The 16078-nt window shown below is 61.1% G+C and overlaps 1 protein-coding gene across 1 annotated transcript; it reads right to left on the bottom strand.

The window, feature by feature from the left end:
* Positions 1-3363: 3363 nt before the first annotated feature.
* On the bottom strand, positions 3364-15547 carry ACTR1B (actin related protein 1B). Its single transcript, XM_034761638.1, is given in 12 exon segments — positions 3364-4751; positions 5024-5064; positions 5541-5602; positions 6798-6972; positions 7330-7422; positions 7694-7827; positions 7830-7909; positions 8354-8478; positions 9212-9337; positions 10184-10259; positions 11425-11489; positions 15377-15547. Coding segments are annotated over 12 exon segments (1128 nt in total). The 5' UTR covers positions 15425-15547; the 3' UTR covers positions 3364-4648.
* Positions 15548-16078: the final 531 nt, after the last annotated feature.

Genomic DNA, 16078 nt, shown 5'->3' with positions numbered 1-16078 from the left:
GCAGCGTGTAAGCCAGGGTAGTGCCTGAGTGGAGACAGGCCTGGAAGTTGGTTCGTGGCCCTGGCCTGGGGGAGCAGCCCCTTGCTGAGCTCTGCACCCCCTGCCCCAGCAGTCACCTGGGCCATGCGTGGACTGCGGTGAGTGGGGCAGAGGAAGTGAACCACCCAGGGTGGTGCCTGTGGTAGGTGACTGTGGGGAGCTTTATGGCTGAACATAAGAACGGCTGTACAGGGTCTGACCAAAGGTCCATCTAGTCCAGTATCCTGTCTGCCAACAATGACCAATGCCAGGTGTCCCAGGGGGAGTGAACCTAACAGGTAATGATCAAGTGATCTCTCTCCTGCCAGCCATCTCCACCCTCTGACAAACAGAGGCTAGGGACACCATTCCTTACCCATCCTGGCTAATAGCCATTAATGGACTTAACCTCCATGAATTTATCTAGCTCTCTTTTAAACCCTGTTATAGTCCTAGCTTTCACAACCTCCTTAGGCAAGGAGTTCCACAGGTTGACTGTGCGAAGAACAACTTCCTTTTATTTGTTTTAAACCTGCTGCCCATTAATTTCATTTAGTGGCCCCTACTTCTTGTATTATGGGAACAAGTAACTAACTTTTCCTTATTCACTTTCTCCACACCACTCATGATTTTACAGACCTCTATCATATCCTCCTCCTCTCCCCACCCCTTAGTCTCTTCTTTTCCAAGCTGAAAAGTCCCAGTCTCTTTAATCTCTCCTCATATGGGACCTGTTCTAAACCCCTAATCATTTCAGTTGCCCTTCTTGGAACCTTTTCTAATGCCAGTATATCTTTTTTGTGATGAGACCACATCTGTACACAGTATTCAAGATGTGGGCATACCATGGATTTATATAAGGGCAATAAGATAGAGAATAAGATGGAGACTATCCCCTTTTTAATGATTCCTATTTGCTTTTTTGACTGTGGCTGCACACTGTGTGGATGTCTTCAGAGAACTATCCACGAGGACTCCAAGATCTCTTTCCTGATTAGTTGTAGCTAAATTAGCCCCCATCGTATTGTATGTATAGTTGGGGTTATTTTTTCCAATGTGCATTACTTTACATTTATCCACATTAAATTTCATTTGCCATTTTGTTGCCCAATCACTTAATTTTGTGAGATCTTTTTGAAGTTCTTCATCTGCAAACTTTGCCACCTCACTGTTTACCCCTTTCTCCAGATCATTTATGAATAAGTTGAATAGGATTGGTCCTAGGGCTGACCCTTGGGGAACACCACTAGTTACCCCTCTTCATTCTGAAATTTTACCATTTATTCCTACCCTTTGTTCCCTGTCTTTTAACCAGTTCTCAATCCATGAAAGGATCTTCTCTTATCCCATGACAACTTAATTTACATAAGAGCCTTGGGTGAGGGACTTTGTCAAAGGCTTTCTCGAAATCAAAGTACACCGTCTACTGGATCCCCCTTGTCCACATGGTTGTTGACCCCCTTCAAAGAACTCTAATAGTTTAGTAAGACATGATTTCCCTTTACATAAACCACATTGACTTTTGCCCAACAATTTGTTCTTCTAGGTGTCTGATAATTTTATTCTTTACTATTGTTTTAACTAATTTACTCAGTACTGACATTAGACTTACTAGTCTGTAATTGCCAGGATCACCTCTAGAGCCCTTTTTAAATATTGGCGTTACGTTAGCTATCTTCCAGGCATTGGGTATAGAAGCTGATTTAAAGGACAGGTTACAAACCATTGTTAATAGTTCTGACATTTCACATGTGAGTTCTTTTGGAACTCTTGGGTGAATGCCAGCTGGTCCTGATGACTAGTTACTGTTAAGTTTATCAATTAATTCCAAAACCTCCTCTAGTGACAGTTCAATCTGTGACAATTCCTCCAATTTGTCACCTACAAAAGCTGGCTCAGGTTTGGGAATCTCCCTAACATCCTCAGCTGTGAAGACTGAAGCAAAGAATCCATTTAGTTTCTCTACAATGACTTTATTGTATCTCCCGGGCCCCCACGGATTGTTTAGCAGGTTCCTGCTTCTGAGGGGAATGGGAGGGGCCAAGCAGCACCCATGCAGAAGGAGGTGGCCACATGAGCTGTGCTGGGGCCTTTAAAGGCCATGTGCCTCCTGCTGCAGGGTTAGTGGGGCACAGGTGGGGCTGGGGTCCTGAGCACACAAAGCCCCAGTTCCCCCTTGTGCACCTGAGTTTTGGCTAGTTAAGTGAGAGGAACCTGGGGTGTTTCCCTCAGGGGCTCCTTAGAGCATGGTGGTGGGGGCTGGGCACATGCAGCCCTTCTCCCCATGGGGGCACTGCACTCCCCACAGCCAGCTGCGTTGCTATCCCCAGTGGCATGTTTGTGAGCACAGAGCAGGCTCCGCTGGCTCTGGCCAGGTACGTGGCTGTTTGGCTAGGGCAGCACGAGCTGCCTGTCGTGGGCCACGCTGGAGGGCTGGTACTACACGGCAGCCAGCAGCTCCTGCCCCCCTCCACACAGCCCAGCAGCTGTGGAACGCTGCAGGAGGACAGGGCCCGGCTGTGCTGTCACCAGGACTCTGGGCTTTGGCCCAGGCAGTGGAGGGGGGGGGGGGCGCGGAGGGTGCTGGCTGGGCCCAGCTCCAGAGCCCAGGCTGCGGCTGTGACTCCTACTGGTGGGGGGCCTAGGCCCTGAGAGAAGCTGGTTCCATAGGCAGCAGCACTGGCCCCCTGGATGGCTCTGCCCATGACAGGCTGCTAGGTGTGCCAGCTGCAGCCAGCAAAGGCCAGGGGGGGAGAGTGGGGCAAGGTCATTTAGGATCAGTGGAGTGCAGGGGGAGGGGAGGACTGCAACTGCTGCCCCCACCCAGCTGAGCACAGAGCCATGCAAGCAGCAGCCACTCACCAGAGCTTTAGGGGACCCATGGGGGCAGCAGCTGCTTGGACCCCAGAGACCTTCACCCCCCCCAGAGCTTGGCTCAGCAACCCAAGAGAAGGTTCCCCTCCTGTGGCAACTCTGTGCATCCCAGGGGGAGTGTCAATGGGGACATTTTGTGCACCCCCCCTCCCACCCCAGCACAGAGATTCTCCCTCCCTCTCTGCTGCTCAGGCACAGGCCCAGCCTGTAGTTTTACCTGCTGCCAAGGCAAAGGGGGGCGGGGGAGGAGGGGTTAAGGCCCTGGCCAGCCTGCAGAGGGGCTGGGTGTAAGGCTCTACTCTGGGCCAGGCACAGCTGGGCCCCAGAACCACAGACCCCCAGGGCTCCCCTTGAGCCTATGAGCAAGGCCCATCTCCAGCCAACCCAGCTAGTGTTACTCCCCTCCCCCGGCTCCCGTGCTGAGCTCAGGTGAGGGAGAGGCTCCAGGACAGACACACAGGACACAAGGGGTTAATTTATAATTATTACTATAATGAATTTACAAAAAAAAATACAGGCAACTGTGTTCAGTTTTGTACATTGCAGCCAGGCTTGGGCGGGGGCCACTGGGGGTCCAGGGCTCTGGCAGGGGGGGTAAGGGGAGAAGCCGAGATACAGACACAGGCCACTAGCCCGGAGCTAGAGAGCTGAGCTCTGCCCCTCCAGGTGCCCAGGCCCCTTGCCTCACTCTGGGGCAGGTGATTGAGTTGCTGCCCTTTAAAAAAAAGTTCAGGGGTTTACCCCTTTCCAATTCAGGGTTGGTACAGCCCTGCCCACAGGCCTCTGAGCACCCAGGTACTAGCCCCACAGGGCCAGACACACCACTGCCCTGGCTCCAGGGACACTCTCCAGGGCCAGGGGCCATGGCTACAGGAGGCTGTGGTGTGGCCAATGCAGGGGGTTAGTGTAGCACCACGAGGCAGCTGCTCTCTAGGCAGCGAGCTAGGGGCTGTGACTGGGACACAACCCTGCCTGGGCCAGAGCCAGCCGGACCCCAGCTCACCTCTGCAGTGAGTCTGCACCAGGCACCATTGGAGCAAGGGCAGAGCCAGCTGCTCAGGGGCCCCCCGTTGGAAGGAGCTTGGCCCCAGCACGGCCCTGAACAGGGGGGAGCCTGGTGCCACCAGGGCTTTGCTCCAGGCCTCTGGGGGCTCCCACCCCTCCTGAGCAGCAAGGGCTGAGGGCAGCCATTGGGGCGTGGCAGTGGGCGCTGGATCCATGCGCCCCAGGTGGGCTCTCCTAGGGCAGGACCCAGGATCTAGCCTGGGACTAGAAGCCCCTTGGAGCCCCATCTCCCCTCAGGCCGAAGCCCAGCTCCCATCGGGTCGCTGCCCCCAGATCCCCTTGCCGGGCTTCCAAGGATCGCTAAGCAGGCTGGGGCACTCTGGCCCCTCAGGCTAGGGGACTGCGCAGGGAGGGGCAGGCCAAGGCCCCCAGGGCTCTGAGGGCAGCAGGGGGTCAAGGGCTGAGACTGCCTGTGCAGAGAGCCGAGTGGCCCTGCCCATCCCCACCGGTGCAGGGCACGGACGGGGCAGCAGGGATCAAGGCCAGGCCTGGGGGCCGTGTGCGCACAGACCAGCGGCTCGGAGGGAGCGAGGGGGCTGCCCTGCCCCTCCAGGGATGCCGGAAGCTGATGCGGGGAGGGCGAGCCCCGGGGGAGGGCTGGTGCTAGCAGCCCTGGCTTGGAAAGGGGTAACATAAGGGCACGCCCTGGCCGAGCTCCCCCAACCACCAGCTGCGCCCGCTGGCCCCACACCTAGAACGTCTTGCGGTGGATGGCCCGCGCCCCGTCCTCCTCGTACTCCTTCTTCGACACCCACATCTTCTTGAAGGTGTCCAACGAGGCCAGGATGGAGCCGCTGCAAGGGAGAGTCAGAGTCACCAAGGGGCTGGAGGCATCTCCCCCTGCACACAGCCCTGCGGGGACAAGGCCTGCTCCCCTCCCTCCCTTTGAACAGAGCAAGTCTGTCCTGGCCCAGCACGGCTCCCCCCCCCGCAGTCAGGGCTCCTCCTGGTCCCTGGGCCACGCAGAGGTCACCCCCTGCAGCAAATCTAGAGGCACAGGGAAGCCAGGCCTGGCAGGCAGGGCGGGTCCCAGAGCAGATGCCCAGGCCCTGGGGTGGGCACTCACCCTATCCACGTGGAGTACAGTCGCTCCTGCGGGGCGGAGATCTGGAAGGAAGCAGAGGGTCAGCCTGGAGCCCGGCTGGTAACAGCCCCTCCCGTCCCCCCTGGAATGGGGCTCAGCACCCGGCTGATGGGACTGCCCTGCTGTGCACACCCCCATCACGCAGCCCCACCAGGGCACCCCATCCTTGGACCCACCCTGTTCACGGGGCAACTCCCTGGAGCGGCTGCGCTGCCCCCAGATCTGGGGCGGGGGGAGCGGGAGGGGAGGGACTGATCCAAGCATGGCCCAGGAGGCTGCAGTCGCTCGGGGCCATGCAGGGAGCTGTGCCTGGGGGGCAGGAGGGTGCCAGGCTGTGGAGCAGGCAGGGGGTTGGACCTGCACACACTGTAGCTTCGTGCCCCAGGAGAGGCAGCGGTGCCTGGGAAATCACAGCAGGAGGGGCTGGGAGGGGGCGAGGAGATCCCAGGGCAGGGCTGGGCAACAGGGGAAGGGTGCTGCGGGCATCACCAATCCTCACCTTAATCTTGACATCCTTTGGGGCGAGTTTCTTCACCTCGCTAAGCAGCCGGTCCCCAAACCCTGAAGGGGGAACACGAGTATTAACCAGACAGCCCCCGACCTGCCCCCACCCCACAGGGGTCCCCATGCACCACCTGGAAAGCCGGGCGCTAGGGCGCCACCCTGTGGCTCCTGGGGGTGCGACATGGCAGCCCATGGCTTCAGGCACCAAGCTGGCCTCCCGAGGCAACTGCGGGGGGAGGGGGGAGTGAGTGTTACACCCCCTGCTGCCTCCCACAGGGAATTACCCCGTTCTCAGCCTTGCCCCAAGGCTGCGGCTCCTGGCTGGGAACACAGGCCAGGTCTGGGGGCAGGAGGGGGCTCCCCTCCCCCATGGGCTGAGCTGTGTACCCGCCTGCGAGGGGCACCGGGCGCTCTGCTCAGCGGTCACCCTAGGCCGCCCCGAGGAGCCAGCCAGGCCACCCGCTTTCCGCACCGACTGCCCAGCGCTTCATGAGAGCCCAGCTTCCACCCCGATGTGCAGAGCCCCTGGGCGGAGTAAGGGGCCCTGATTCCACCCGGGAGCGCCAGGCACTTCGGGAGGAGGGGCATGGCCAGACCATTGCATAGCCAGTCTCCGACACAAGCTCAGGGAGTCCCAGGCTGAGGTGAGAGCACCCTCTAGTGGGCAGAGCTAGGTCCTGTCCTGGGGAGCACGCTACTCAGTTTCCCCCCCAGATGCTGAGGGGTTCCCTGCGTCCCCTGGGGACTGAGGGATCATCTCTGTTGGGAAAGGCAGGGGGTGTCGGGGCCCTCCCACCATGCTACCTGAGCTCACGGGGGGAGGGAAACACTTCCCAGGGGGCCCTGATGACATCCTGCCTCCATGAGGCAGAGCTTGTGAGCTCATCAGTGATCCCCCCCCCCCCCCCAGGAGACCCACCCTCCTGGCTGCACTGTCCGTAGCCAAAGGGTCAGCCCTGATGGACACTCTGGGAGGCCCCCCCCATCAAAATTCTTGCGGGGGGGGCAGAGGATCCCCAGCGCCCCCCAATCCTGCAGCAGGGGAACTTCCCGGCCAGACCATGCACAACGGGCGCAGTGCTCCAGGTTCAGCCGCAGGCATCAGGACAGAGGGTCAGGAAGGAATTGTCCCCTTGCCAAGGAACCAGGCTGGCCAGGCCACGGGGCTGTGACCAGCTCCTGGGCGCTGTGCTGCCTGGGCTGGGCCCCACCAGAGGGGGTGGGCGCTGAAGTCCTTCGCTCAGGGCCGCACCTTTGAAGAGCGTGGAGCCGCCAGACAGCACGATGTTGGCGAAGAGCGTCCGCCGCAGGTCCATGTCAGATTTCTGGATGGCAAAGGCCAGGACTTCATGGATCCCTTCGCTCTCGTCCCCCACCAGGTCCGGCTGGAAGAGCAGCTCAGGGGCTCGGAAGCGGGCTGGGCCCACCTGCCAGAGAGCAACATTAGCCCCGCACCGCAGGGTAACGGGGCCCCGAGGGGACGTGGCTGCAACTCCAGGGGGCTTACCGGCTCCTATGTCTCTGCTTTGGGGGAAGCATCCCCCTCCCCTCCCCAAGCTGCCCCAGGATCCTAGGTGCAGCGTCACACGGAGCCAGCCCCCAGGGAGCTCTGGTCCCTGAGACACGGAGCACCATGTGCCTGGGAGACCGCGCCGCCTAGCCAGGCCCAGCTCCCGCAGCCCCCGCGCAATCCACCAAACCCAGCCCCGGGCACAGGGAGCTCCCGGCCAGCCAGCGCCCAGAGCCACCAGGGCACGGAGATCTGCCCGCACCACGACACTTACCTCCAGTGTGCTCCCATCCGGTAGGCTGTAGAGCACCTTCTCCGTCTCCAGCGCCTCGTCCTTCTGGGGGTTAATGGACAGGTAGCAGGCCCGCTGTGCCGGGGGAGAGCAGGTGAGCAGCCAGGCCAGGACTTACCCCTGCCCCACCCTCCACCTCAGCCATGAGGCTCAGGGCCTGAGCCGGCAGGAACCCCGGCCTCCATGTCACGGCTGGGGCACAGACTGGCAGGGTCTTGCCCCAGGTCCCCCTTAGAGCAGGGCAGGGCAGAGCAGGGCTCCAGTGCTGAACAGCGGCGCATCCCCAGCCCTGACCGAGGGGGATCCTGTAGTGAGCCCCCAGCCCCAGGGCAGCTCCCCCCCGTACCTCCTTTATCATCTTGACCACCTCGAACTCGGCGGAGGTGTGGAAGTCGTAGCCCTCCTTGCGCAGCAGCAGGCGGAGGTAGCGCGAGACGTCCCGCCCAGCCACGTCCACCCGCATGATGGAGTGCGGCATGCGAAGCCCTCGTAGATGGGCACCGCGTGCGTGACGCCATCCCCCGCATCCAGCACCACCCCCGTCGTGCGGCCCGTGGCATAGCTGGAGCAGAGGGAGACACCAGGAGCCCGTGAGCTCGGCCCCGCCAGCGCATTGGAAAGCGCCCAGCACGGCGATTACGGCAGATCGGCCCGAGCACGCCAAGACAGCACACGGCTGGTGGGAAAAGGCTTCATCCCCCCACCTAAAGGCAGCCACCTCTGGGGGGTGACAGAGCAAGTACTGAACAGCACCCAGCAACGCGTTCCAGGAAGGACCTTCAGGAGCCATGGCAGAGGGTCAGTCCCAGGACACTGGGGCGAAAGACGCTGCGGGTTCTGGGCCGATCTCAAGCAATCCGGGGCTGATTCCAAACCACCCAACAGGGCACACACCCTGCTCCCTGCCACCCAGTGCCCCCCATCACCACGCTGCCAGTGAGGAGAGAGGGCCCCGGTGTTCCCGAGGGCTCCCTCAGCGCTGCAGGCGGCGGTGTCCGGTACTCACAGGCTGAGGACGGCCTGCATGGAGATGAAAAGCGCTGGAACGTTGAAGGTCTCGAAGAAAACCTCGGCCGCCTTCTCACGGTTCTTGCAGGGGTTTAGGGGGGCTTCCGTCAGGAGAACCGGGTGCTGGGAGGGCAGGACACCCAATTAGCAGAGATGGTGGCTCCAGTGGCATGGGAGGGGAGCCACCACCCAGGCCGGTGGCTTGGTCCACAGCCACCTCCACCCCCAGCTCGTGGGCTGAAGGCTGCTGCCCAGGGAAGCGCCTCGTAGACAGGCCTGGGCAAGAGGTGCCAGTGGCCCAGAGCCTGGGACCAGGCGCAGCTGGGGACCCGCCTGGCAGAGCTGAGCCCAGGCCAGCTGGGGGGCCGGAGCCTCTCTCCTGCAAGTTGCCAGCTCAAACGCAGCCGAGACAGGGCGACTGAATTCACCTCCCCACAGTCACTCAGGGCCTGGGTGACATGAGCTGGGGGGTCTCAGCCCAGGTGTCCAAGTCGCCATCCCCCATTGCACTAGGTAGCCCCTGGCCATTGATGGGCAAAGGACAGATCAGGAGAGAGACTGAACACAGCAGGGGAGCTGGGCTGGTGCCAACGGGGCCGTGCTCGCTCCGGGGCAGGGAGTCCAGCCCCAGGCCCACGCTAAGGGGATTGTGCAGGCAGCGGATGGCCCCACGTCCGCACCAGTGTTCAGCTCAGGTCCCGGGGACAGTCCCCAGGTCTCATGTCTAGCCTCATCCCAGATGCAGCTGCATCAGCTGTGTCCGTCCCAGAGACTCAGCCCTGGGCTGGCAGCAAGACACATGATGGGGGAGACCCCCCCCCCGGGGATCCAGCCACCCTGCCCCACAGCCCGTTACCTCTTCGGAGAAGGTCTGCAGCTGGTCTTTGGAGTACACGTACTGCCAGATTCGCTCCATGTCGTTCCAGTCCCGGACGATGCCATGCTCCATGGGGTAGCGGATGGACAGCAGGCCCCGGTGCTCCTGCCGGCAGAGGGAGCGAGCGGACCCGGGTCACGACACACCTGGAGCGGGATGCCAAGGCAGAGAAGCCTCCCCGGCAGCACAGCGCCCCCTAGTGCCACCCTGGGGTGTCGGGGCCAGCCCTGACTGAGGGGAGAGTGCCCCACTGAGCCTCTTGCCTGCCCCCCAGCAGCACAGCGCCCCCTAGTGCTGCCTTGGGGTGTCCGGGCCAGCCCTGACTGAGGGGAGAGTGCCCCACTGAACCCCTCACCCACTCTTAGCAGTACAGTGCCCCCTAATGCCATCCTGGGGTGTCGGGGCCAGCCCTGACTGAGAGTAGAGCGCCCCACTGAGCCCCTCGCCTGCCCCCCAGCAGCACAGCACCCCAGTGCTGCCCAGGGGTGTCAGGGCCAGCCCAGACTGAGGGGAGAGTGCCCCACTGAACCCCTCACCCACTGCTGGCAGCACAGCGCCCCCTACTGCTGACCTGAGGCCAACACTGATGCTGAGCCACTACCCCACTCCCGTGGCGAGGCAGGGTGTGGGTGTCATGGGAGGCAAACTCACTAGAGCCACTCTCCAGGCCTGGCAGCACCCCCAGGCGCAGGCTGCGGGGGAAGGCAGGCTGGCCACGGGGAGCCCAATGTGGGACACTTTCTGCACAGCTCCCACAATGCACCTGGCCACTGTAGACTGCTGCATGTGCTTGGGGAACTGGGAACCTTTGACCCCAGCAGCTGCCAACTCCTGCCCTACAGCTGGAGATCTGCCCCCTGCCTGTTCAACCTGTGCCTGAAGCAGGGGGGGGAGGGAAAAGGATGGGCTGAGACCCCCAAGCGGCCGGAGGGGGCTGGGCTACACCATTACCTCTGCTTTGGGGCCGATGAAGAGATCCCCCTCCAGCGCCCCCGCCATGACCCGGACGTGCTTTGGGCGCCCCACACTGGCGAGAGAGAGAGAGAACCAGTTAGTGGGGCTGCAGCTCACCCACCCCAAGGGGAGAAGATGGGCCTCGCAAGGAGCTGACAGACCCCACCCCCAACTTGTGGGGCAGGGGAGGGGGTGAAACAGACAAGCCCTGGCCTAGGAGGGGCTGGCTGGCGTTAATCACTCGCCAGTGTCAGACGGAGAGGGGGCACAGAGCAGGATCAGCATCCCAGGGATGACAGCGGCTCACAGGCACCCTTGGGGCCAGCCCAGCCCTCGTGAGCCGCCCCTTCTGGGGGAGCTGTGACCCTGCCTGGGGTGAGGGATCCCACCAGTCCCAGCCGGGCAGAACAAGGCCAGAGCTGTGCAGAGACTGCCACACCCCTCGGCCCCGGGGCAGTTACCCCCCTCCATGGGAGCAGAGCCTGGCAAAGGAGGTTTTCAGCATTTAGCTGCAATGGGGTGTGGGGGGCGGACTCAGGCTTGGTGCGTGAGATGTGTCAGGCTCCCGGAGGTGAGGAGGGGCCGGACAACCGCAGGGCAGCTTCAGAGGATGCTGCCAAGCTTCCAGCGTCGGGGTCCTGGGGTCCATCGCCCATGGACAATGATAGCCTAACACGTACTGCCTCTGCTCCGGCACCGCCCCCCGCAGACACAGCCTGGGGGCACTGCACGCCCCTCCCGCGCCACACCTTGGGTCTGGGCACAGCCCCCCAGCTGGCAGGGTGTGGCACACAGAGTTCTAGGCCAGGCAGCTGAGGGCAGGGCAGCAGGTGGCTCTGTTCACAGGGGCCTCGATCTGAGCCAGCCTGATCCTGGATCCCAGCAGGCCCCAGGAGGCCCAGCTCAAGAGCCTGGTGGAGGCGCCATGCTGTAACACACCAGCTCTTTTCAACACAGCCCTGTGCTGAGCGGCAGAGAGGCAAAGGCGTCGGCGGAAGCACTGAGAGCCCAGCTGCGGGCACGGCCGTGGCTCTGCAGACACGGCCATCCTCGGAGATCCCCACTCAGCTCTCGACAGAGGGGCTAGGATACCCCACCCCCGACATTTTAGGGCCCCATGCTGCTCCCACTGACTTGGCTGGAGTCTGTGGGGTCACTCCGCTGTGGATCACTCGCCTGGCGCTGGGATAATGACCAGACGCTGACAACAAAACCCCCGTCCGGGTGGAGATACTCACTAGTTTGGGAAGCAGTATTTCGGGATCTGGTCACCAGCAAAGCCAGCCTTGACAACCCCGGAACCCTGGGGAAATCACAAACAGCTGTTAATCAACCCCTGTCCATGCACCCAGCTCAGCCAACATGGGTCCCAAGACTCTGAACGGGGACACCCAGAGTACAGCCGGCCCAGGGGTCAGGCTCCCTGCATGTCCCTGAGCAAATCCTTTATTCTCCCTGGCTCTCAGCTGGAGAACAGCCCGGCACTGCCCCAGGCGTGAGAGGATGAACACATCAGAGCTCTGAGGGGCCCAGCAGCCCCTCCGCTCGCTCGTTAAAGCTGAAGCTAACGATGTTTCTCCAGCCAGGCAGTCTGCTTTGGGCACTTGGCTCAGCGGAGATGAGGAAAGGCGACTCCTCAGTTTCTTTACTGCTCCTAGTCAGTTTCACTTCCATGGCTCAGGGACCACAGCAGGATCCCGCAGCACCTGGGTCACCTCTTGTGACACTTCTCGGGGTTCCCCGAGGTGCCTCACTACCCCCTGCTCACAGTGGGAGGGAGCCTGGCTGTGACCAGGGGAAACTCCCCCGAGGATACCCCACACCTTGTCCCCTGGCACCGCACTGCACAGCAAGCTGCTGCCTCCCTGGAAGTTGGGCCCCCAGCACTGGGGGGACCCAGTCCAACACCCCCTTTGCACGGGACACTTCGCCGAGTCTCTGGGAAAACCAAACTGAGGCTAGAGAGTCCCAGAGAAGCCAATGTAAGTGGCTAGAAACTAGAGCTGCATTACGTGTTTTCCTTCACCGGTAACCTCCAGCCCACACCGTCCATCCACCCAAAACCCCATGTACCACAGCTCGGCATTAGCCAAATCCCTACCCTGTGCCCTGGGTAGCTCTCACAAGAAAGGGGTTCACATAATCGAGCAGACCCCCAGCCAGGACTGAGAGGCAGGGGAGGATGAGCCCCTGGCTGCGGGGGAGGCCCCCCTGCTGCTGTACGGCTGCTGGGGCAGCCCCAGTCACAAGAGTGAGTGATTGGGCCTGTGACAGCGGGGCTGGCTCCCTGCACTGCAGCAGGGCTGGTGACACCTGTCCTTGCAGGCACAAGGTGCAGGGCAGGCTGTAGTCTTGGTGGGGGTCTCGTTCTGCCCCGCACCTTGTGCCTACAGGATACAGGTGCCACTGGCAGCCCTGCTGTCATGGGAACAGGTGAGAGGGGCCAAGCCGAGATCCCCAGCCAGGACTGGGAGGAGGAGGAGGCAGATATGGCCCATGAGACCCAGCCCTCCAGCTGATCCAAACACTTGTTTAAAACCTACAAGCTAAACAGATACTCTGGGGGTCATTCATCCCAAGTCTGTCCCCGGGCCGAGCCGCTCCCTTCCCCCATTCTGTCCCCAGGCTGGGCCACCCCCCAACTCATCTGTCCCTAGGCTGGGCCTGGTTCACATTGTCAGCGACCAGAAGAAGAGCCAAGTATCAGAGGGGTAGCTGTGTTAGTCTGGATCTGTAAAAAGCGACAAAGAGTCCTGTGGCACCTTATAGACTAAAGACGTATTGGAGCATAAGCTTTCGTGGGTGAATACCCACTTCGTCAGACGCATGTAGTGGAAATTTCCACAAGAAGAGCCATAAGTCCTGATGGGCCACAGCCCCACTCACGGGCCTGGCAGCATTCCTTCCCTTCTGCAGTGCCAGCCACTCCAGCAACGTGCTTTCCCAGCAGGTGGGTCAGTCACTATTCTCACTTCCCAAATGGGGAAACTGAGGCACTGAGAGGGGAAACAACACACTCAAGGTCACGTGGAATCAGTGGCGGAGCCAGGAGTAGAACCCTCCAAGTCACAAGAACATAAGACTGGCCAGAGTGGGTCAGACCCCTGGTCCATCTAGCCCAGTATCCCTCTGCCAAAAGTGGCCGGTGCCAGATGCTGCAGAGGGAATGAACAGAACAGGTAATCAGCAAGTGATCCATTCCGTCGCCCATTGTAGCCAGAAGCCTAGGAACACCCAGAGCCTGGGGTTGTGCCCCTTCCCATTCTGCTAATAGCCATTGATGGGCCTGTCACCCATGAACTTATCTAGCTCTTTCCTGAACCCAGTTATAGTCTTGGCCGTCACAACAGCCTCTGACAGGGAGTTCCACAAGTTGACTGTGTGCTGTGTGAAATGCTTCCTTTTGTTTGTTTTAAACCTGCTGCCTGTTAATTTCACTGGTGACCCCTAGTTCTTGTGTTATGTGAAGGAGTAAACAAGCAAAGACCATCCTTGTCCCGCTGAGGGGGTCCCACCAGTGGAGTTGGCTAAAGACAGAGGTTTTCTGCAGCTGCAGACCCGGGGCTGGCTGCACCCACCGGAGGAAGACAAACCCCACAGCACTCAAGCCAAGCCTGCACTGAAACTCCCTTTGAATGAAGAGGTTAAGCTGAATGTTGCCTCTCCTCAGCAGCAGCTGCTGCAAAACCCCACTGTAAACCCAGCTGGCAGCAGCCACCAGGGAGGGGCACGGTCACCAGAGGCCACTTTTCTCCTGCCAACCTCCCAGGAACGGCTCCAAAATCCATCTCTGGCTTGCCAGCTTCTCCTTGCCCCATTACAAACGATTCACAGCATGAGCAAGCAAGAACTCTTCCCCAGCCACACCCTTACACAGGCACAGTGCAAATCCAGCTGTCTGACACCTTCTGTGCACAGGAACACACGGACAACCACACTTCCAAAGCAAAACAGCCAGAATTAGCCTGCTCTGTGTCCCTGCTGTCACATGCAAAGGAGAAAGCAGGCATGTGGTACGCTACAGGTAAGGAGATCTTCACCCCACCCAGTTGACATCCAGACGTCTGGGGACTTTGCTTGACACAGATAAATTTGCCACCCTGTTTTGTAGCCCCCAGGTGTTATAGAAGGCCATAAGGATTAGACGCTTTAGAATAAGGCTTGGCTGGAGCTAAACACCTGACGCATTGTAACCCAGAGCCTTTGGATCCACAGAGGGAGAAGATCGAATGAAAGCTTCTCTAAAGCAGCATGCAGCTGGGTCTCCAGAGCTGCAGATCCACTGGGCCCCAGACTCAGAAGCAGGGACACATCAGCGATTGCTGCTTCGAAAGTCTGGCCGGATATTTCTAGCCAAATTCCACAACTCTCACCCGGGGCAGCTCTGGAAGAGGTCACATGCGGAGCCACACACAGCAAAGAGCTGCTAGCAACAGGAGGGCAGAGCCCGTTCAAAAAGCGAGGACGGTTCTAAGCCAAGGGACCAGGCACACAGAAGCGAGAGAACTGGATGGAAAAGTTAGCTCAGCTTAATCAACTCTTCAGCAGCAAGAAGAAATGCCCCGAGGCCTGACAGCACAGGGAGAAGGGTGTTACACTGCCACAGAACAAGGGACCCCCCAACACCAGCGGCTGGATGCTTAGGGGTGCCAGGGGGAGCAGCGTGGGCAGAAAGCCCTGGCACCCCGGTTGTGGGTCTCCTAGAGAGCAGTGCAATGGGGTATTTTGAGAGACAAGCGGGGGCACGGCCTGGGGGAGGCCATGGAGTCTCCTGCGAAATGGTCCTCGGCACCGAGGCCTTGGCGAGCCTGTAGGGCCGGGGTAGCGTTTTGCTCTGGGATCTGGGTCTGACACAGCGAGGCCTTTCGGTGCAAGGCGCTGTACGCGAGAGGGGATCTCCGGCGGCCGGGCACCAACGTGCTGCGGGGCAGGCCGGAGAGTGGCGGAAACGTCACAGCGACAGGAGATTCATTAACACCGGGGGCTTCCGGCTGCAGCCGGCGCTGGTGAAACCCCCCCCCCCCAGCCCCAGCCCCAGCCCCTTCCAGCGCAGCCGCCTCCCGCAGCGCGCGGGGCGGGGGCGGGACGGGCCGTTCAAACACGCTACGAGCCTCCCCTCAACAGCCCCCTCCTGCCCCACGGGACCCGGGTCACTCGCAGGCACCTCAGCCCCCCCCGCGCCGGGCTCACGTTGTCGATGACCACGGGCTGGTTGGCGATGATGTCGTAGGACTCCATGGCCGGGCGGGGCGGGGCCGCCGGGCGGGGGACGCTGCTCCGGCTCAGTCACACTCGACGCTGCGGCCCCGCAACCACCCACCCTGCGCAACCAAACCGGCCCTCGGGAGCCGCGCAAGGGGCGGAGCCCCATGCAGCCAATCGGCACCTCCCTTGGGCCCGAGTGACAGGCGGAAGCCGAAGGGGCCGAGGGAGAGGCGGGGCGACAGGTTTGACAGCCGACCAATGGGGCGCGGTGTCGGAGGCGGGTCTTCCGCATCAAGCCTGGTTGCCCGGCTTAAGGAGGGTGATGTCATGGCTCTGTTCCCGCCCCGCCCCATGGCTTGGGGGATGAGGAAGGGGGAGGCGTGTGCGCATGTGCGACCCACCTCCTCCTCCACCTCTTCCCCTGGGGTGCAGGAGCTACTGTCCTCTTGCATTGTGGGTATCAGGTACTGGCCGGACCCTCCTGGCAGGAGCTGGGTCCTGAGCCAGGCCCAGGGTCTGTGCTGGGATCTCAGCGTAGGCGGTGCCAGGCTAGCAGGGTGCATGGGCTAATGGCCGGATCCCCATGGCAGGAGGTGGGGGAGGGGCTGTGGCCCGCCAGGGGCAGGGGGTCCAACTAGGTGACCGTGGTGGTCCCTTCTGGCCTAAAAGTCTATGAGCCTAAGGCCA

The sequence above is a fragment of the Trachemys scripta genome, chromosome 2 (genome assembly GCF_013100865.1).
Source record: "Trachemys scripta elegans isolate TJP31775 chromosome 2, CAS_Tse_1.0, whole genome shotgun sequence".
Classification (NCBI taxonomy): Eukaryota; Metazoa; Chordata; order Testudines; family Emydidae; genus Trachemys; species Trachemys scripta.
Note: the sequence above shows the minus strand (reverse complement) of the source record. Positions and strands in the feature narration are given on the sequence as shown.